We start from the raw sequence: 21,411 nt of genomic DNA on the forward strand, positions 1-21,411 counted from the left end.
TTACAGCACTGGTCCCTCTCCACACCGTTCCCTCACCATGAACTCCATATTAGCTGCGGGGGGGAACACCTGTGAGCGGACTCGGTTGTGGTAATCCAGCAGAGCGTTCATCTCTCTGGAGGAAACGTCTCTTCTGCGTCTGCTCTTCGCCGCACTGAGCATCCAGAGGTCAGACGGGGTCTCAGCTGCACTGAGCATCCAGAGGTCAGACGGGGTCTCCGCTGCACTGAGCATCCAGAGATCAGACGGGGTCTCCACTGCACTGAGCATCCAGAGGTCAGACGGGGTCTCAGCTGCAGCTCTGCTCACGTTGAGAGGAGCGACAGCAGCAGCCTCTGAGAGAGGAGTCAGCCACAGGGAGGCAGCCAACAGCAGCTGAACACAGGCTGCTGCCATCTGAGGCCTGCGGAGGGGGAGGAGGGGGAGGAAGAGAGGGGGGAGGAGAGGGAAGAGGGGGAGGCTACAGCTGAACCACTTCTCTGCACGACTCTGAGAAGGAGACACGTTTATATCATTATCAGGCAATTAACACATTTCAAACAGGAGGGGAGTTAAAGTGTTGGGGACATAGGGGGTCAATAAAGAAATGCAGGCGATATAATGGGGGGTCAGTATAAGGTCAGATTAAATGATTACATTGGCCAGGAAAAAAAAGAAGATGTGTCAAGAATGTTAAAGTTACAGATCACTGCATGCATGTTTTTTGTTAATGTGAAAGTAAATCTTTATGAAGTGTTTTTATTTGTTATTTAACATTTCTATTTTCCAAAACATTGTAAATTGTGACAAGGTAATGGTGACTAAATGAAAGTAAGTATCAGTGGTATATCGTTTTCATTCTATTAATACATTTACAGTACCCATCTATCTATCTATCTATCTATATATCTATCTATCTATCTATCTATCTATCTATCTATCTATCTATCTATCCATATATCTATCTATCTATCTATCTATCCATATATCTATCTATCTATCTATCTATCCATATATCTATCTATCCATATATCTATCTATCTATCCATATATCTATCTATCTATCTATCTATCTATCTATCTATCTATCTATCTATCTATCTATCTATCCATATATCTATCTATCTATCTATGTATCTATCTATCCATCTATCTCTATCCATCTCTATCCATATATCTATCCATCTATCTATCTATCTATCTATCCATATATCTATCTATCTATCTACCCATCTATCTCTATCCATATATCTATCTATCTATCTACCCATCTATCTCTATCCATATATCTATCTATCTACCCATCTATCTATCTATCTATCTATCCATATATCCATCTATCCATATATCTATCTATCCATCTATCTATCCATATATCTATCTATCTATCTATCCATATATCTATCTATCTATCTATCTATCCATATATCTATCTATCTATCCATCTATCTATCCATCTATCTATCTGTCCATATATCTATCTATCCATCTATCTATCTATCTATCTATCTATCCATATATCTACCTATCTATCTATCCATATATATATCTATCTATCCATCCATCTATCTATCCATCTACAGTATGAAGCAAAACTGGAAACTGCAAAACGTTAAAGTTCTGCTGCAACAGGTGTAAAATGAATAAACCAACACTAGGTTGATTTGCATATCCAAGAGTGTAGAAAAAAGCATGGTTTAGGAAACAGAGACATTTTTTCTAACCCCTTTAGATACTTATAAAAACAATGAGTAAAACCTACAAAAAATACCTACAAGCAGTCACAACCAAAACAAATCTAAAATCTAAACGGTCATCGCTGTGCAAAAGTGTACAGAATGTAAAAGTGTAACCCAGAAATAGGAACACTCTGAGTCTCTTACCTTCATCTCTGGATCTTTTCACAGAGCGGAGAAATCCTCTCTTCAACCAGTCTTTGCAAAAAAGCCCGTTTGTCGTGTGTGGCAGAGAGTTTTAACTCGGCGTTCAAAAAAACAAAACTCCTGGCTCTTCTTCTTCTTTCCTAAACCTACAGACTGTCTCTTTCTTTTTCCCCGCTGGAGACAAATTCACCACCACAGGAAATTGCCTTTCAGAGCAGTCTTATTTTTCAGACGTTCAATATCACCTCAGATTTTTTTTATGCTTTATAAAAAATTTGTTAATGTTACTTTACATTAAATTATGATTTGTAAAAGGACATTGTAGGTGTTTAATCATTCATAGTATTTCCAATAAAGACTTATTTAGTTTATTTTCTGCGATATTACATTGCTCAGGGTTACATTTTATTTTCATTATACAATACAAGATTTCAAAAGGAAATGCAGCTGGAGCACCCTCAACATACAGTAGAAGTAATCTACTAGTAATCTAGTGCTACTTTTATGTACTTTGTTTTTAATTGCCTATTTTATTTTATAAATAGGTACAGTGCAATATCAGTGCGATATGATACATATAGGTTTTAGTGATTAGGTGATAGAAAGTATTACCTAGTTTGTTTCTTTTAAATTAAAGTTAGGACATTCTAATTTTTAAAGTGAGAGATTGAGGCTTTTTTACAGGAGCAAATATTTTGGCTTCCCTCCTGACCTCAGCCGTGTAGTTTCAATAAAACACGTTACAAAAAAAGTTTAAATAAGCACGCCTTGGGGAAGGAGTGAGCCAAACGAAACAAAGAAGGAGAAGAAGAGTGGCTGCAGAGTCAGCGCTCATCTCCAGCTGCTTCCAGGAAGACAGATCCCCCGCCATGAGTAATGTTCCCTACAAGAGACAGAGGACACTGCTAAGGTACACTGCAGCACCTGCTCTGAGCTGAGGTCAGAGAGAGAGATACTGAGAGCTCAGAAACACAGAGAACTGAGACATGACATGAAAACTAGAGCACAACAGATGCATAAAGTCTGATGCAATTATGAAATTATTAACAACATGTAACTGCTGGCACCTTTTGGAAACACACTGCATTAATTCATGCCACAGTCCCTAAGACCAACAATGAACTAATTTAATAAAAAGGACTGGTGTGTAATTAACACAATTCTGCAATTTTGTATTGTTATTCGTAGCTGCTACTTCACTACTTTAGACTGTAAACAACTGTTAAGAGATAATACTAGGTGCATTGTTCACTTTCTTACAATGTATAGTTTTTTCTAACTGAACTAAGACATGACATGAAAACTACAGGACTAAAGAACAAATTCAATCTGATGCAATTATTAAATTATTACCAACTTGTAACTGGCACTTTTTTTAAACACACTGCATCATTAAGTCATGCCATTGTCCTTATATTTTGTCTTCCTTAACATCTAATCACTCATCCAGAGTGTGTGTGGGTGTGTGTGGGTGTGTGTGGGTGTGTGTGTACATGTGTATGTGTGTACGTGTACGTGTGTGTGTGTGTGTGTGTGTGTGTGTGTGTGTGTGTGTGTGTGTGTGTGTGTGTGTGTGTGTGTGTGTGTGTGTGTGTGTGTGTGTGTGTGTGTGTGTGTGTGTGTGTGTGTGTGTGTGTGTGTGTGTGTGTGTGTGTGTGTGTGTGTGTGTGTGTGTGTGTGAATGTGTGGCACCTTGCACAGCAGCCCCTGCCTCTGTGTGAATGGATTGTGAAAGCTGACTTGTATACGTAAACATGCTTTGAGTGGTCGTAAAGACTGGCTAAAGCGCTATATAAATACAGTCCATTTACCATTAGAGTGTAGTATAACTGGAAATATAAATCAATTTATGAAAAGCACAGAATAATATCATCTCTGACTTTTCCAGTTTACAGTTTGTAGACGAGGAACTTGATCCATGTTGGTTAGGATTCAAATGTCACTTACAAAAGATGCAACATTTCCCCTGAAATTACATATTCAACAGTGTTTGCTTCAGCAATATGACAGTGTGATTTAAACATAGTCATAAACTTATCTAGAGGTTAATCAAATGTTTACTCACATTCTTCGCTGTCGTGTTGTCACTTACATAGCTGTCAGGTCCTAAAGTTGATTCAGGAAGAAACAAAGAAAAGATCATTTAATGCCGCGAGAAATTGGACATGTAGAGTATTTATAACAAAATACCACAACCTTTCAAATGCTTGTGTTTTCAGTTACTAATGTTCTTTCACTCAGTGGAGAAACTCAATTTAAGTTTCAACAGTGCCTTGAGCCCAATGCCTTTGCAAAACAGATGCATGCTAACATAGCTGACATTGTGATGTGTATCAGTTTATTCATCATGTTTGCCAACCGAGTTTGTTAGCAAGGTTAAGGTGCAAGGTTAGTTTATTTATATAGCACATTTTAAGACACAGAGGCAATTCAAAGTGCTTCACATAGGCATTCAACACAAAACAAAAAGAAGACAATTAAAGGTAGGGTAGGTAAGAATGGAGAAACCAGCTCGAGTGCGCTCGAAACCGCTTCTTAAAAAGCACAACCTCGATCCAGAGGTTTTAGCCAACTATAGACCTATTTCTAATCTTCCGTTCCTCTCAAAAATTCTTGAGAAAGCAGTCGCAAAACAGCTGTGTGATTACTTAAAAAAATATGATTTATTTGAAGATTTTCAGTCTGGCTTTAGAACACAACATAGCACAGAGACAGCTCTGGTTAAAGTCACAAATTACCTTCTAATAGCCTCAGACAAGGGACTTGTCTCTATTCTTGTCTTGCTCGATCTCAATGCTACATTTGATACTATCGACCATGATATCCTATTGCAAAGACTAGAGCACTTAGTTGGCATACAGGGAACTGCTTTAGGCTGGTTTAGGTCCTATCTATCTGAACGCTCTCAGTTTGTACGTGTCAACGATGAATCTTCCCCACGCAAACCAAAGTTAGCCATGGAGTGCCACAGGGCTCAGTGCTTGGACCTATTTTGTTCACATTATATATGCTTCCGTTAGGCAATATTATAAGGAATCATTCTGTAAACTTTCATTGTTATGCGGATGATACTCAACTATATTTATCAATCAAGCCTGATGAAATTAATCATCTAAATAAAATTCAAGACTGCCTCAAGGACTTAAAAACGTGGATGACCTTACATTTTTTTATGTTAAACACGACCAAAACTGAAGTTATTGTACTTGGCCCAAAGAATCTACGAAACAAATTATCTAAAGATATATTAACTATGGATGGCATTAATTTGGCCTCCAGTGAGACTGTAAGGAATCTTGGTGTTATATTTGATCAGGATTTATCCTTTAACGCCCACATAAAATCAATTTCAAGGATCGCCTACTTCCATCTACGTAACATTGCAAAAATCAGGCATATCTTGCCTCAAAACGATGCAGAGAAACTAGTCCATGCATTTGTTACTTCAAGGCTGGATTATTGTAACTCCTTATTATCAGGGTGTACAAAGAAGTCAGTCAAGTCGCTTCAGCTGATTCAAAATGCTGCAGCTCGTGTACTAACCAGAGTTAGGAAAAGGGACCACATTACTCCTGTTCTGGCTGCCTTACACTGGCTCCCTATAGAACACAGGATAGAATTTAAAATTATTCTTCTCGCCTACAAAGCCCTTAATGGGCAGGCGCCATCTTACCTTAAAGAACTCATTATACCCTACTGTCCTACTAGGGCATTGCGTTCTAAGAATGCAGGGTTGTTGGTTGTTCCTAGAGTCTCTAAAAGTACAATGGGAGCCAGAGCCTTTTCTTATCCACATTTGTGGAATCAGCTTCCAGTTTGTGTTTGGGCGGCAGATACCCTATCCGTTTTTAAGAGTGCGCTTAAGACCTTCCTTTTTGATAAAGCTTATAGTTAGGGCTGATTAGATTCAGCCCCTAGTTTTGCTGATATAGGCTTAGACTGTCGGGGGACATCTTACTTCTTCCTTCTCTCTGTCTATACCTGTGTACTCTCATGTTCCGATTAACCCAGCTTCCCCAAATGTCTTTCTTTTTGGTGTCTATATACGCCGGGATCCGGAGTCATGGATGATCCTGCGGTCCTGTGTCATGGATCGCGAGTCCTAGATCTTGAGTCGTGGCTGTGGTCCTGGATCATAAGTCCTGGATGGATATCCTCGTGGATTCATCTTCCTATTATACACACATGCATTTCCAAACATTTGGACTAACTATGTTGCAAATGTATTATCTTTTCAATTTACACACGGCATCTATTGCACGTCTGTCCGTCCTGGGAGAGGGATCCCTCCTCTGTTGCTCTCCCTGAGGTTTCTCCCACTTTTCCGTTTAAACTGTTGGGTTTTCTCCGGAAGTTTTTCCTTGTACGATTTGAGGGTCTAAGGACAGAGGGTGTCGTATTGTCATACTGATATTCTGTACAAACTGTGAAGTCCACTGAGACAAATGTAACATTTGTGATATTGGGCTATATAAATAAACATTGATTGATTGATTGATTGATTGATTGATTGATTGATTGATTGATTGATTGATAGAATTTGAAACTACGCGGCCGAAAAAAGTCTGACCCTTCCTTCAGACTTCCTTACAGAGCCAGTGTCAGCCTTACAGATGGAAGGCTGACAGGCAGGTAGGCCATCCAATTATTTGGCTAAAATAATTGGTCGTGCTTTTTACAGTACTATGGCTTCCACAGATGACGTTTTTTAATGGATTTATTGTCAAAGCATTTAAGATATTCATTGCTATCGGGATGTTAACAGCATTCCATGGAATATAACAAAAAGTGTTTCTGAAGTGAATTACCTACCCCACCTTTAATAAAAGCGATAAATTACTGGCTGCAACTAAAAGTGCAATGATAAGGCACGGTTAAAGGATCTCAGGATAGGCTGCATTTAAAAGAAAGGTTTTTAACCTTAGTTAAAAAAAAACAGCGTCCTTGTATTGCATGGCTTCATTAGCTAGCTGAGGCCGACGTGGATTTCATCTGATGGCAGCTACAGGCTCCAGAAGTCAGGGTTAAGGTGGCTGGAAAGCACAAAGCCACATTGACAATCAAGAAGTGAAAGAAAACTGCCTGTTTATATACTGAATGGCTGATGAGGGGAAGTGGAAACAGGTGAGCAGGTGAGCAGGAGGGAGAGTAAGAGGGCATCTGGTGGATGGATGGAGAATAGCAATTATCTGAATCTATGAAAATGTAAATCTGTCAGAAAAACATAACTTGTATTCTTCTTTTAGGGTGAGACTCAAAGCATTTCATCAATTTCTTAACTGATGTGATGCATATCTCAGCAAAAATATAAAACAGTACAGATGAGTTGAAGATTTATCTGAAATTGATGAAGACGTGTGAGAATTAGTCATCCTTTATTAGTCCCACAGCAAGGAAATGTTGTTACAGGGACACATGGGACGCTACAGATACGCAGGCCAAAATACAGTTAGTAGATTCATTTATAAAAAAAACATAGACGCAAGCACATGTAAAAAAGTGCATATTGAACATAACAGTGATTCTTTCTTCAACCATGATAACAGTCTGAGGTAGGGGAGTACAGTAGCAGCCAATAAAAACAAAGACTGTACAGTTTATTGCACATTGCAGGGTTATTGCATGTTAGCGTGGAGTATCTGGTGGTCTACCAGGGTCTGTGGTGGTTGTACAGTCAGACCGCTGCAAGAAGAAAGGACTTGCGATATCTCTCCATGAGAAACGGGCTGTGAGTGTTGCGTGTGTCACGTGATTTCATAGATTCAGCTCTCTGAAGTCCACTCTTCAAAGGTTTTCACTACACTTCCACATGCAGGCTCAGCAGAGGCCGGTCAGACTGTGTGACTTTGGGTCTTAAATGCACAGAGGGCTCCATCAAAGAGGCACTGGGGGCCTTTGACATACAGAAGGTCAACAGCACTCAGATTCACTTAAAAACTCCAGGTCACATCTTGTTCTCTGTCTTTGAGTTTCACCGCTTTGCTTTTTAACTCGCCTGAAGAAATACGAATGTCCGTTAACATGAAGTGCTTCTTTGATACTTATTTGTTCACATTTCTGTATCACTTTTGATATTATGAGAATTAAGAGCGTGCATTATTCACGTGTCACTAGATTGTTTTAGTTTTTAAATCATAAGTGAGGCCTTGTACTTGTACGATCAGAAATGTATATATAGGAGTGGACACATGCATGTCAGTTCTATCACGTAGTCAATATATTTCTATCAGCGCACATCAAAGAAGAGAGAAATGATAAAAGGCATCCATCAATCTGGTGGAGCAGTGCAAACATAATGAGAGATGTTTGAGAGGGTGCAGTATGTTTGACGGAGGAGTTACTGCCCTGGGGATTAAACCTTTTCGGAAAATTCCTGCAGGTCGATATGAAAATCTGAAGGAAAGAAAAGGTCAAGTGGTGCTGACAGAAAGCATATGTACTCACTGCTACTCTCTGACATAGAGTCAAAATGGAAATGTTAAAAAAAGGACAGAAAATGTAACTTTTTACTGAGCAATGTCAGTTGAGAATGATTTGGGATACAAGTATTTGACACATGGCAGTAGATCAAAAAGCTAAAGGGTCCAATATCACCAAAACACATTTCAAAGCAATCCATCTCAAATGATTTCATTTAAATTCAAAATGTAAACGTCATGACCGTGCCAGAGGAAAGGTCAAGAGGTCACCATAAGTTATTAGGGTAGCTTTTGATATGTTATGCAAATTAAATGAATAGATGGTGAGATATTTCACCATAAGACCCACTCCGCTGGTGGTGCCACAGAAAACCATTTAGTGGGGTTCAACCTCTTTGCGTATCCGTCGCCAATGTTATGGGAGTTTATTCCATTCCTTGAGTCTAGGCCTTACATGGGAGAGAAACTCGCTCTGGAGGAAACTTTGGGATTTTAGTCTCTGCAGACCATTTACATACACCAAAACCTATATAGCACTACAGGACAGAGCGAACCCAAACAAGCTTAATTGTGCCTCTTCAAGGGATATAAGTTATGATTAGCTATAGTAAGTGCTTAGTTTCAGAGCTGATGCAATTTCACAACATTCATTTGCTACTTAGTAATTATGTATCTATTATCTAATATATCATTCCAATAACTTGTATATAGACTCGTATTGCACTATTCCGCTTTTTTTCTCATTTTTTTTAGAACTATTAAAACCACATAATTACTCTGTAGCTATGTTAGTTTGACAATAAAGAACCTTGAACCTTGATGGAATGATTGATAGCCTACATTTATTTTTATAAACCCAATCAGAACAATTCCAATAACATTACACCTTAACAACTGTATTGCAATTCTAAAAAACACAAATTAAAATCAAGGTGACTATATCTGCTGGAATGAGTCAGGAAATGTGAGCAGAGAAACTTATGCAGGACAAAGGGGTCAGATCCTGGAGACCAGACAGAGACCAGACAGATTTTTCCAGAGATCCCCCCCCCCCCCCCCCCGACATCATCGTCTGGTGGAGACGCTGCAGGGTGCTCACGTACAAAAGCTGGCTGTGACCTTGTGGTGTCTGAAAGGTGAAGAGGAGAACCCAGTGGCCCCCTGTGTTTGCCCGAGAGAGAGAACATAAAAGAAACCCGACTGTATTTGAGGTGTCAGCGGGGCCTTTCAGCCGTCTGAGTAACAGCAGCAGCTGGTGACTCTCACAGACTCAACTACAATTTACAGCAGCAACTGAAATACAGCCCTTTGAGTTAGTGTCCCTGAACGTGCCTTGTGGTATATGGTTTATACAAACTGTGTCTTCTTAGGGAGAAATTAAAAGCTTTTGTCTCAGATTTCTTGAAGGTATGATGAATATGATAACTACCACCTGAATGCTGTTCCTCTTTGGTTAACAGTGTTTTAGGGTCTCTTAGCTCATTGTTTTGGTTTTAGCATCTTACTGTTTTGAGTCACTCTCAACGCTCTTGTCAGTGCTTTCTAGCTGCAGCAGGGATATGTATTCAGCAAAGAAAAGTATAAACCGACTGTACGGAAATTGTAAAAAGAGTCCAATATTTTCTCCAGGGTGTGGTGGAGAACAAAACAGAGCCAAAGGGAGAGTGAGCATTCATCAGGTGGCCAGATACATGACTAATGAATGCTCACTTTAAAATACATTTTTATTGTGTCAATATGAAGGTTGTTTCGAGGCCAACATGGAGAAAAACGTATAATTAATGCAAGTTTAAAATAAGGATTAATGTGTTTTACTTAAACCTCTCCAAATATCCAGGTTCATGTTTTTTTTTCATTACGTTCGTTGAAATAATTATCTTTGAAGGTGATTTCATTATTGAACAAAAGGTATAAAATGCTCTAACCAGTATTTGAAATATAAGCTAACGATCCCTTTTCTCTGCAGTGTCAGCAGGTAGATCTTCAAAACAGCAGCCCTTCGTCCTCAGTGTTGGAATAATCTCAGATCTCAGAACAGTTTGTTTGAATAATTCACGGCGACATTTTACACTCTGCACAGTGAAACCTCAGTCTTTTGATCAACCAGCCAAGATGATTCGACCCGTTTCTCGTATTTACTTGAGATGTTCATTCCCTTCAGTGTTTGCACTTAGCATGTTCACTTTGGGAATATCTGCAGCAGTGGAGCCACATTGTGAATATTCAATATTTTAGTATGCATTAAATTGTTAAGAACTCCTTTGAAATCAATTTCTCCAGTGAGATGTCTAAACTGTGATAAACAACCATTCATTTAAAAATACATTTCACCTTCAGCCAGAGTTTGTAGTCTGGCATTATGCTCAAAGAGCAATCAGCCAAAGAATATACGTGCCAGAGAAATTTCATTTCTAGGAGAAGCTTGTTTGCCTGCTAAGAGTGCATCAAGGACTAACTGTGTCCTGCATGCAGATCCTTACGGAAAAAATGAACCTTCCTCCAGCATGACTCAGGAAGTTTGCAATAATCTTCATCAGCATCAGTCAAATAATTAAATATTTACACAATGCCAGCTAAAACATGCATGCAAATGTGTCCTGCTTAATGTATTCCTTAATTCAAACAGTTAAGGTCAAGATGCTGTTTTAAGTGTGCACAAGACATCATAAACACAACCAAAAAAAAGGGGGACATATCTGGCTCTCGCCTACAAAATGCCACTCAAAGAGACATGTACTAAAAAAGCAAGAGGCTCAAAATGAACACAAAGTGACAAACTATGATGAAAAATAAGACATAAAACGACCACGAACAGAAAAAACTATGAAAAAACAACTACCCAAAAATATCTACAAAACAACTCAAACAAAATAGGTTAAACAACCCTGAAGTATAGGCTCATGTCTCTCTTGCTCATATGTAGGAAAGGTGGGGCCTTTTGCCTTTCCAACAGCTCGTAATAAAGAGACATTTTACCCACCCAGACTCCCAAATATTTGCAACATTAAAACATTTATTGTTGTTTACATTGCGTCTGTGAATGTGGTTGCTCTGCATTGTGGTGGCCAATTGTATTGAGTTCAACTTGTGCCATAAAACTTGACACCTTGACCTCAACATGCCACACTACGACGTCTGAGTAAACAGGATCCACAAGCAGTGAGTGTCTGTCTGTTTGTCTGTTTGTCTGTCTGTCTGTCTGTCTGTCTGTCTGTCTGTCTGTCTGTCTGTCTGTCTGTCTGTGTGTGTGTGTATGTATGTATGTATGTATGTCTGGAGTCTCTCGTAATTGTTCAAACAATGATCCTAAAACATGCTGTATGTTATTTTGATGGTCCTTTTTTAAGTCGAGTATTTTAGTCTAAGTCATTGCAATCATATTATAACAGTCAATACATATTGTGTTATATATTAATATACCAAACGACTTTAATAAAATATAAACAGAAAAGTACGTTTTTTTATTTATTTAAATACACAGAGGAAAAGTGGGATTTTATCATAGCTGTTAGACCAAGGTACTGCTACTTTTTCTCAAGTAGATTATCTGAGTACTTTTTCCTTATCTGTTTATTTATTAATCTGAAATAAAATAAAAATAGACACGTAAATAAAACAAGTGGTATGATGCCCTTTATGAACAGCAGGCGGCGCTATGCACCAGAATTAATCTGCGCCATAATACAAAAACCGAGAGAAGAAGAAGAACGCCCGACCGGAACACCTGATTGGTTGAGGCGCAGTGACGTCAGAGTGTCTCCTCTTGTCAGTGGAGTCAACATGGCGGCAGTGGATGTCATTGTGGACAACTTGGTGACTCTCTGGAGGATCCCGTCCATCAGACAGAACTTCCACTGGATCTTTTTACTCATCTCGGTGGTGGGCTCGGTTCTGAAGGAGCTGGAGCTCGTCCCGCAGACATACTTCAGCAGCACCAGAAACGCCCTGAATGTGTGAGTAGAGCTGTTGTTATGCTAGCTGAGGGTTAGCTGGCAGAATTGTGTTTTATGCTTTATTTTATTTATTTATTCAATAACAAATATGCAGATCACATATAGTGTATACAAAAGGGGTAGACAATACAAAATTATATTAAATAAATAAATGTAAACCTTTGAAGAATACCGTTTCATATTTCAGATGACATTCTTTTTTATATACACAATTAGTTTTGACTTCCTCTTAATTAATAATGTTAATAATAGTGGTACTATATTATTTACATTTTTGGCTAAGACTTGTAAACACCTGAGCTCTGTTAAGTGCCCCATAAACATTCATCTGTTTGCATCTTGCAATTTATTTATCTATATATCATATTCCATTTATGTGTATATAGACTCTTCTTGCACCTTTTCTATTTCTTTGTATTTACTTGCACATCTTACGACATTCTCTTGCACTATTTTATTTCTCTTCTGTTATTTCTTTGACTATTTGTATTGGTTTAATTTGTTTTATGTCCTATACATATTCATGATGCATTGTTGAAGGAGCCTGGGACTTAAGTTCTTCATGACTATAACTGCACTGTCGCTACTGATGTGCACATGACAATAAAGCCTTGCATCTTGAATTGAAAGGTGGAGTAAGCTCAGTGATCTAGTTTTTCGGGACTGTGCTGTTACAAATTAAGCAACGCTGCAGTGATGTGAGTCAAAGGGTAAACTGTGGATTAGTGACTAACACTGTGCTGATGAATGGCTCCCTTTATTGGGCAAAGTTCAAGTTGAACAGTTCCAGAGATTAATATAAAGAAGGCAAATTCTTCAGTAAAGCCAAGTCAAGAAATGTCACGGCATTGTTGTTCCTACAATGTGGAGATTGTGAAATAAACATTAGTTAATTATTTCCTTTAATACTTTTGGGGTTGAAATGGAGAGATGAATACAAAATATTTTTACATTGAAAATACTTAATTTGTCCCTTAAGGCACAACGAGTATTCTAAGATAATACCAATAATACAATTAAATACTTAAAAATAAAGAGTTAAACGCTACACATTATGAAACAAGTATTATGTATGTCTCAGATCTCTGTCCACCTCCGAAAGAGCTAGATGTTATGTTTAAAATTAATATGCACAGAAAATTAAGGAGAAACGGAGATAAATAAGTTCAAATCTGGGGATAGAATATATCATATTTCTATTATATGTATTTGTGGTAGAAAATAGCAAAAACTAAATGTGTAAGGACCAATTATAAATATGTACAGTATTTATATTCAGGGGTTTAAGAGTGAGATCATTTAACAGTACAGTAGAAACACATAACCCCTACGATACTCATATTAAATCAGGGGTGTCCAAACTACGGCCCGGGGGCCATTTTGAATCGGCCCTCAGCAAATTCAAAAAGTATAATGAAATATGTTCCCACAAATGAAACTTGTGCTTGTCTTATGTTGTATTTCTTAACTATACATGTACAAATATATCACACAGTAGTGTTCATGTGTTAATAAGAACATTTTTCAAATAAATTCAGTCAATTAAAGTTGGAAACATTTTCTAATAAATCTAAGTTGATAAGAAAAAAGCTTATTAACATAACAAGATTGAAATAGACCCTTCCTATTTCTCCTTATTATAATCAACCTGAGCTTCTGTTAGAAGGGATGAGCTGCCAACACTCACACACATCATGTACCAACATTTGATTGATTTCACTAACTTATAACTGAACTTATGAGGCGATATACCTCTAGTGAGTGACCCAGCCCTTTGTATATTTTTCTGTATGTGGCCCTCGGTGAAAAAAGTTTGGACACCCCTGTATTAAATGCTAATAGCTGTTATCTTCTATTACTGCAATTGAACTGATGTGCCCTGTTCCTCTTGCAGGTATTTTGTCAAAGTGTCGTGGGGATGGACGCTGCTGCTGCTGACTCCCTTCCTCCTCCTCTCCAACTCCTCCTTCAGCCGGAGCGTCTCCTTTCTCTCCCGCCGGCTGCTGTCTCTCGCCGTGGCAACAGCCGTGTGGTACGCCTTCACCGAGACCTTCTTCTACATCGAGGACGCCACCGGCTCGTGTTACGAAACCGACGCCTTGGATGTCGTCAACAAGGAGTTCGTGTCCAAAGCCAGCTGCAGGCGGGCCGGTTTCCTCTGGGACGGCTACGACATATCGGGACACTCCTTCATCCTGGCCTACTCCGCTCTCTTCATCGTGGAGGAAACGGCGCCCATGGCCTCCCTGAGGACCGCCAAGCTCTCCGCTCTCCCCAGGATGGTCCTCAACCTGCTGTACGTGGCTTTGAATCTGATCGTCATCGTCTGGGTGTGGATGTTCGCCTGCACGTCTGTTTACTTCCATGACCCGTCCCACAAGTTGCTAGGCACCATATGTGGCCTGATCGCATGGTATCTGACATATCGTGTTTGGTATCTGAAGCCTTTCTCCCCAGGCCTCCCCCCTCAGCGCCAACCAAAAGAACGGAAACAGCACGCCTAATAAGCCAATGTCGTATTTTCCTGTGCAACATCTAATATTGCAGCCGCCCTCCAAACAACACACTACAGTTGATGTTATCTGTCTCCAGGTCCAAGCCGGCCATTCCATTTAAAGCTATATTTAAGTTATTCCCTCCTCACACAGAAAGGTCGTTTTGTACAGGATGGAGTTTGGCAGCTGCTGTTCCCAAAATGACTCGTGGTAATTTGAGATAAGTGCAAGACGCTGCTCTGCTGCTTCACCAGCGCTTGTCCCCCAGTGTGTTGCCTTATGGATGAGTATTTGCAGTCCAATGTCTGAGTGGGAACACTTAACAATGTTTACATCTCCAGTTGTATAGCAAATGTATTTTATGTAAAGAACATATACATTGTTTTTACTAGAATTACCTTCAGAACAAATTCAGATCAGAAACTGTAATTGCAGTGTGCCTAAATTATTTACCGACTCAAACAAGCTGCTAAATACTGTTTTGTTTGGAGTCAACATCAATGTGTGTCAACAATATGTTTTGCTCGGAGAATGTATAGCTTGAATAGAATATGAAGAAGTATTTTTAATTTGTCATCTTACATAGACTACAGTTGTAGGCAAATGATTACTAGTATGCTTTGAAGGTTAAGGCTGGAAATAAAAGTATTTCAAATGTTATCCCTCACCATTTTCTAATGCCCAAAGTCACATCCTCAAATGTTGTGTTTAGTCCAGGAAGTAATGTAAAACCTTAAGATATACAATTTAAAATCACCTAACAATAATTTACTCTAACTCACTGTTTTAAACCTGGAACCAGAGATAGTTTGGCTTCTCAGCTTGAAAAGTAATTATCAAAAGAGTTGCAGATACATTTTCTGTTGATGGACGAACTAGTGTTGCAGTCGTCATCATATCTTTTGTCAACAACAGCATGAAAAGACCAAAATACCCACTAACAAGTATTGCCAAAAGCTGGTGTATCTTAATTCTTTGTGCCATTGAGCTCCATGGTTGTCCATAAGTAAACCAAAAGCTAACAAACTGAAATGGGCAGTAATGCATTTTTTTTTTCTAGTGCCACATACATTGTCCTGTTGCCATAAATACTCGCTATATTACCAAATCTGTATTAAACTAGGTCTGAAAATAGTGCATTAGGTGCATTATTAACTCGCTGCAGTATCAAGCTGCCAGGGAATTACCGTTATTCAAAAACTGAAGGTTTGTATTTCTTTTTAAAGATTTATGGTCTAATAACAAAAACCAAATCTGAGTGCTAAGGAAATATAAAGATGTTATTCTTGTTTTGGTCTTTTCATGTGATTTGTTGACAATAAGGAGGGTATCAAAGATAACGCCAGCCCTTTCCTGTTAGGATGATTTAGGGAAACTTAGCAGTATTTTTTAGAATGTAAAAGACCACGGTCACAAGCAACTAACTGTGTTTGCATTGATGTGTGCATAATGTGTAACGTGTTGAATCCACAGAGCTCTACAGTGCATGGGAGCACGGTGTGTTTTGAGATGAAATAAAAACCAGGATTTGTGTGTATTCCATTTTCATTATTTATTTGTCATTGATGGCAACTGAATAAATTAAGGCTTATGAACAGACATCATAAAAAGCACCATAAATAAATGCATATATATAAATATAAAAAATAAAAAAATACTATTGTGAAATATAATGGCCACAAATCACAACTAGGATTTCTCGACTTGAACTCTTTGTGTGTGTTCAAAGAAGATCCCGCACTTCAGGTAGCAGTGAAGTCAAAAAAGGATTTCAAAGGCGCTCAATGATTGGCTGGTTTTGACATTTTTTGACGTCATCTGCTGCGTGTTAATTAACTAAATGAGTGAATGTTTGAGCATCAACATAAATAACAATTAAGCTTTCTGATTGAATCGCAACAGGAAATGGTATTTTACATTTTACTTCCCTCTTGCTTACTTCACAATTTGACAATGTCTGATATATATATTTTTCTATATCTCCTCTTTTATTCCATTTACATCACTGCAGCTCATGCAAGAACAGTTTAAAAACCAAATAACATCCTTGTTTCCTTCAATGCACATCTCAAACATCTTCTTTCCAGACAGTTTATTCTATATGGCTATACTGCACCCTCCAAACATGAAACTGAACACAATGAACGACAGCTTCCCCACCTCTTAATTCTTCTCTATAATTAGATTTATCATCAGCACGAGGTGCCGCTATTAAAGGAGCATTGATCGTCTTTGGTTTGTTTTCTGCTGCTAATCACCCCTTGCAGAGACGAGTGTCTGTAGCAGGAGAAAACAGGGAGCATCCTGACTGAAAAATAAATGACCTTCATTATCAAAGGCTTTGTATGTACAGAAATAAACGCTTTACTGTGTGTCGTAACTGCAAATAATTCCTGTATAAACCAGCCATAAAACCAAAAGCAGCTTATAACTCACATCATGAGTTAAACCTAAAGAGTGCTGGGTTCAGGAGCAGCATTATGACATGTTAAACCCTGGAGGTCTGACTATGAGGAAAGCAGAGAGGCTCCAATTAAGGGTGAACAGAGTTAGAAAACTGCATCAACAAACAGCAAGATAGCTGGCAAGGCTTTTTCTTTTTCCTTGTCATACTCAGATGAGTCAGCTTTTCCTCCCCTGTTCCCCTTATTTGACCTTTGAGCTCATTACAAATTCAATGCGGTAAAATAAACAAGACAATGTATAATTAAAAATATCTATCTGTAAAAACAGTCTTGCACCTGTCAGGAGGAGTCAGCAACAAACAGCAGTTCAATCCAGGGATTTCTCTCTTTGCTCAGTATTGCTGAGGGACCGTCTCCAACATGTTGAACAGTGCAGGTGATTCAAAGGTTACAAATAGCAGGAGAACAATTAATAATCCGTGGTTTAGATGTTCGGTAGTGATCATAAATTCTGCCTCCGGGGCAGTGTCCACCCATCACGAAACGCTTACACAATAAGAAAGTAACCCATGCAATTAAATACACATCCTAAACCTAATGCAACACCAGACGCAGAATTTACAATTTTACTACCAGTTCAGCCAAAGTGTAACTTTTCAAACACCCAAACATTTGTGTAACATCTGAACTCCTGCTCAAACAGAGTGACAGTGAACCAGTGTGTGTGTGTGATCTGTGGTGCACTACATGAACTGAGTGTGTGTCTGTGTTTTATTGTGTGTAGTGTTTACAGTTAAAGGAATAGTTTGACCTTTAGGGAAATGCACTTCAGTGACATTCTTGCCAAGAGTTAGATCAGAAGATTCTTATGTCTGTGTTAAATATGATGCAGCAGAAGCGTGCTAGCTTTGCTTGAAGACTGGGCTGTGAGCCTCATTGAAACATGTTAAACTGGGCTGGCTGTAAGCTCTTATTCCAGTGTTTATGCTACGCTAAGCTAAACTGGCTTCGCTAACTAGCTTTTAGCAACATTGAACTGTTGGGCTAAACTGACTGTGGCTGTAAGCTCTTATTCCAGTGCTTATGCTAAACTAAGCTAAACTGGCTTCGCTAACTAGCTTTTAGCAACATTGAACTGTTGGGGTAAACTGACTGTAGCTGTTAGTTCTTGTTCCAGTGTTTATGCTAAGCTAAACAAGACTTTGCTAACTAGCTTTGAGCATCATTTAAATATTTGGGGCAAACTGGTAGTGGCTGTTCGTTCCAGTCTTTATGCTAAGCTAAGCTAAACTGGCTTTTACTTCATATTCAACAAACAGACATGAGAGTGTTGTCGGTCTCAACATCGAAGCCTCGAGAAGAAAGTAAATACCAAAAATGTCAAACTACTCCCTAAAAGTTTGCCTCCTTCTTTCTTCTTCTGGCAGTTTCTGGCAGCAAAGCACTTATCTGAAAGTTTGTCATGTGACATTTTCCTGCGGTTTTCCTGGCTAAACCTCAGGCTGATGGAGAAGTGAAGAGCAGGTATGAGAAATGACTATAATAGTGGCATGCGAAGGTCAGTTACCCCTGTTGGTGTTTCTGTGTTTAACATTTTGTCTGGGTTTCTTCTATACGTTTTTAAGTATGAGAAGACCCAAAGCATACCTCCAACTAAAGTCAAACAAGGACTTGCCGGCCGCAAGTTGCCCAGAAATCAAACTCGATGAAGGCCTTGATTACCAGAAAATGTGCTGTCAAGAATTTCTTATTACGGAATGTTTTAATATTCTTTGTTCACCCAGATAATTAATAGTGTTCTCTATATAGATTCAATATGTTTCCTGCAGTCATAAAACATTACAGAAAAGTTGAAACATCACACAAATACACAGACATTTAACACAACAAGAAGGCATTCACTACATGTATTTCTTTTTTAAATACCAGTAGGCAAAGTAGCCCATGCCTCCCAGCGAGCCCATGAGAAAAGAAGCGCCGAAGAAGGACGGTGGCTTCTTTTTTACCATCCGGAAGGCGTTGGGTAGGACCGCCGACAGCAGGGTCGTGTGGATGTCGCCCAAGACCTTGCGGAAAGCGTAGCGTTTTTGCACACGCACAAAAAAGGACTGCAGGTTGGGTCGGCTGCCGTCCTCCCAGTATTTCTTAGAAAGTCCCAAGAACTTGAGCCTGTGCAACAAGGCTCCAAGCCAGACGTCAGCTAGTGTAAAGTCAGGTCCACATAGCCACAACTCACACTTTTGACCTACAAGAGAATGAGAGACTCATTAAAGGTCATATTAAGCTATTATACTGTTTTTCATCAATATATTATAGGTCTCAGATATATACAAAACATGTCTCTGAAGTGTTTGGCTCCAAACACCAACACCATTCGGGGGGTGATTGGTTGGTTGGTGATTGGCTAATGGTTACACAAGCCAAAAAATCGTTATGACATCATAAAGTGGCCAAAATCTGATCAGCTCATTTTCAGACAGGTTTTTATATAAATGGATCAGGACAAAAGGAGAGAGAATATTTTTTCTTGAAACTTTCAGAATCTCTTTACACAGAGGGGACACATTTTGATGTAGAAGAGACATGAATGAGAGGATTTTGCATAATAGGTGACCTTTCTGTTAAACCCCGAGCCTGTTTTTCAGATTTCAGGCTCGAAAATGACATTCCCAGAACAAATGACCATATCTTCCCTTCTAAAAGGGTTAAATTAATCATCTTTTTCCTCAAAGTAATGATAAACCTGTCAGTTGGATGTAGAAAAGTCAGATTCAATATAGATGTTTTTTATTTGAAAGAAAATTCAGATTGAACATGGTAAAAAACTGTAAATTATAGTGTCCGTCCAAAAATATTTTGTACTTATAGTGAAAACTAACCTTGGATGATGGGTTAGTAGACTAAAAGCTTTAGGAATCCAAAGTACAACATATAATAAGTACCCTGTATCAAGATAGATGCAAAACAAGTGATATTTGACCTTTTTAGACAGATTTAGTTAAAAAAATCTCTTCTGGGGCCATTTGGGTGGATTTTTCATATCTCTGGCCCCCCCTGCTGGATTTTGACATGTGACATCTCTTTCTAACCGTCAGAGCCAATGGAATCGAGGGGAACTCCCAAATAGTCCTTATTTGGTCATGTGTGTGGGTTAGACTGCCGCATAGCCAAGACCGGAAGCAGCAGCCACTCTGGTGGCTACCATTAGCAGCTAACTTTTCCTCTCCGATTTTTACATAAAAATGGAATTATGGATTATAAATGAAACAAATTATTACACAGATACATTATCAACCTATGGATTAACCGATTCAGCCACGTTTTTTCTCGTTTTAATGCCATTGAACACGTCTTTTGATCAGATTGACAGCTACGGTGAGACGATCTCCCTACAAGCTCCGTAAAGGTACGTATTGTGATGTCTGTGTTTGCTTCCCCTGTCGCAAGTTCGGGTGACTCAGTGATGATACTATATACCTAAATAATCTGTGGAATCTCAGCTTTAATCTGATATCTTGTATGTGCAGCTACGATAAGTAATAAGGGTACTTTTATCTTGAGTTATGTGCCAAAGTCCGTTAGCATTTTTCGCTAAGGGGTCATTTAGATGCTTCTTATGAGACTTGTGTTTTGTTTTGGTAAAAATGGTTTGTATCGTCAGTTAGCTGAGATTATTTCCGTTAATCTGGTATAACACATTAATAGGTTTTTAAATATTAAGATGCCCTGAGACACAGTGTCGTGAAAAAAAAAAACAGGGTCCCCGCCGGCGGGGATCTTGGGGTTTAACCATATTTGAAATATCTGGGAAGTGTTTGGTGACATTGAGAAGATGAATGGGACATACCTTGATACTCTAGTTTTCCTTTCTCCAGCTCAGCCTCCACTTGATCTAGAACCATGGCTAACTCCCCCAGAATTTTTTTCAGGGAGTTCACATTATCGTGATCCAAGATTGTTGCCTGACAATCATTAAAAAAATAATTAAATATGCAGAAGAAAAAAAACAAAGAAGAAATATCTTTCCTTATATATACATGTTTCAGTCCCACTGTGTTTTCCCATGCTCGCCCTTTCTGCACATTTTCCACATGTCTTCAGCTGCATTACGCCGAGAAGGTAAAGCAACAATGACGGTGGGAAAAAAGTAAACAACTCCTCAAAATGAAAACTTCGAGAAAAAAACAGTCTGTATTCAGTATTATCATTTAATTTATATTCTACTGTTTGGTGTTGTTGAAGATTTGGGTACCACTTTACAATAAGACTAACCTTAT

General features: G+C 38.8%; 3 protein-coding genes across 3 annotated transcripts in view; 1 reads left to right on the plus strand and 2 right to left on the minus strand.

Moving 5' to 3' along the window:
• Positions 1-12,031, minus strand: r3hdml (R3H domain containing-like; the record flags this gene model as incomplete). The annotated part of the gene is made up of 4 exons (XM_079679386.1): positions 12,006-12,031; positions 3,928-3,968; positions 1,863-2,745; positions 1-489 (listed from the first exon to the last, which is right to left on the minus strand). Exons 3-4 carry the CDS (start codon positions 1,866-1,868, stop codon positions 1-3), a joined length of 495 nt encoding a protein of 164 aa, XP_079535512.1. The 5' UTR covers positions 1,869-2,745; positions 3,928-3,968; positions 12,006-12,031.
• fitm2 (fat storage inducing transmembrane protein 2) lies at positions 12,020-16,266 on the plus strand. The gene is made up of 2 exons (XM_079678133.1): positions 12,020-12,234; positions 14,129-16,266. Exons 1-2 carry the CDS (start codon positions 12,062-12,064, stop codon positions 14,736-14,738), a joined length of 783 nt encoding a protein of 260 aa, XP_079534259.1. The 5' UTR covers positions 12,020-12,061; the 3' UTR covers positions 14,739-16,266.
• gdap1l1 (ganglioside induced differentiation associated protein 1-like 1) overlaps positions 15,488-21,411 on the minus strand; it is a 21,467-nt gene continuing 15,543 nt past the window's right edge. Inside the window, exons 5-6 of the mRNA XM_079678132.1 lie at positions 20,982-21,096; positions 15,488-19,379 (exon numbers count right to left, since the gene is read on the minus strand). Of these exons, the coding sequence (XP_079534258.1) occupies positions 19,036-19,379; positions 20,982-21,096 (459 nt within the window). The 3' untranslated portion in view covers positions 15,488-19,035. The remainder of the gene's footprint in view (positions 19,380-20,981; positions 21,097-21,411) is intronic.

This window comes from Notothenia rossii, assembly GCF_949606895.1.
Source record: "Notothenia rossii genome assembly, chromosome: 4".
NCBI classification, from domain to species: domain Eukaryota; kingdom Metazoa; phylum Chordata; class Actinopteri; order Perciformes; family Nototheniidae; genus Notothenia; species Notothenia rossii.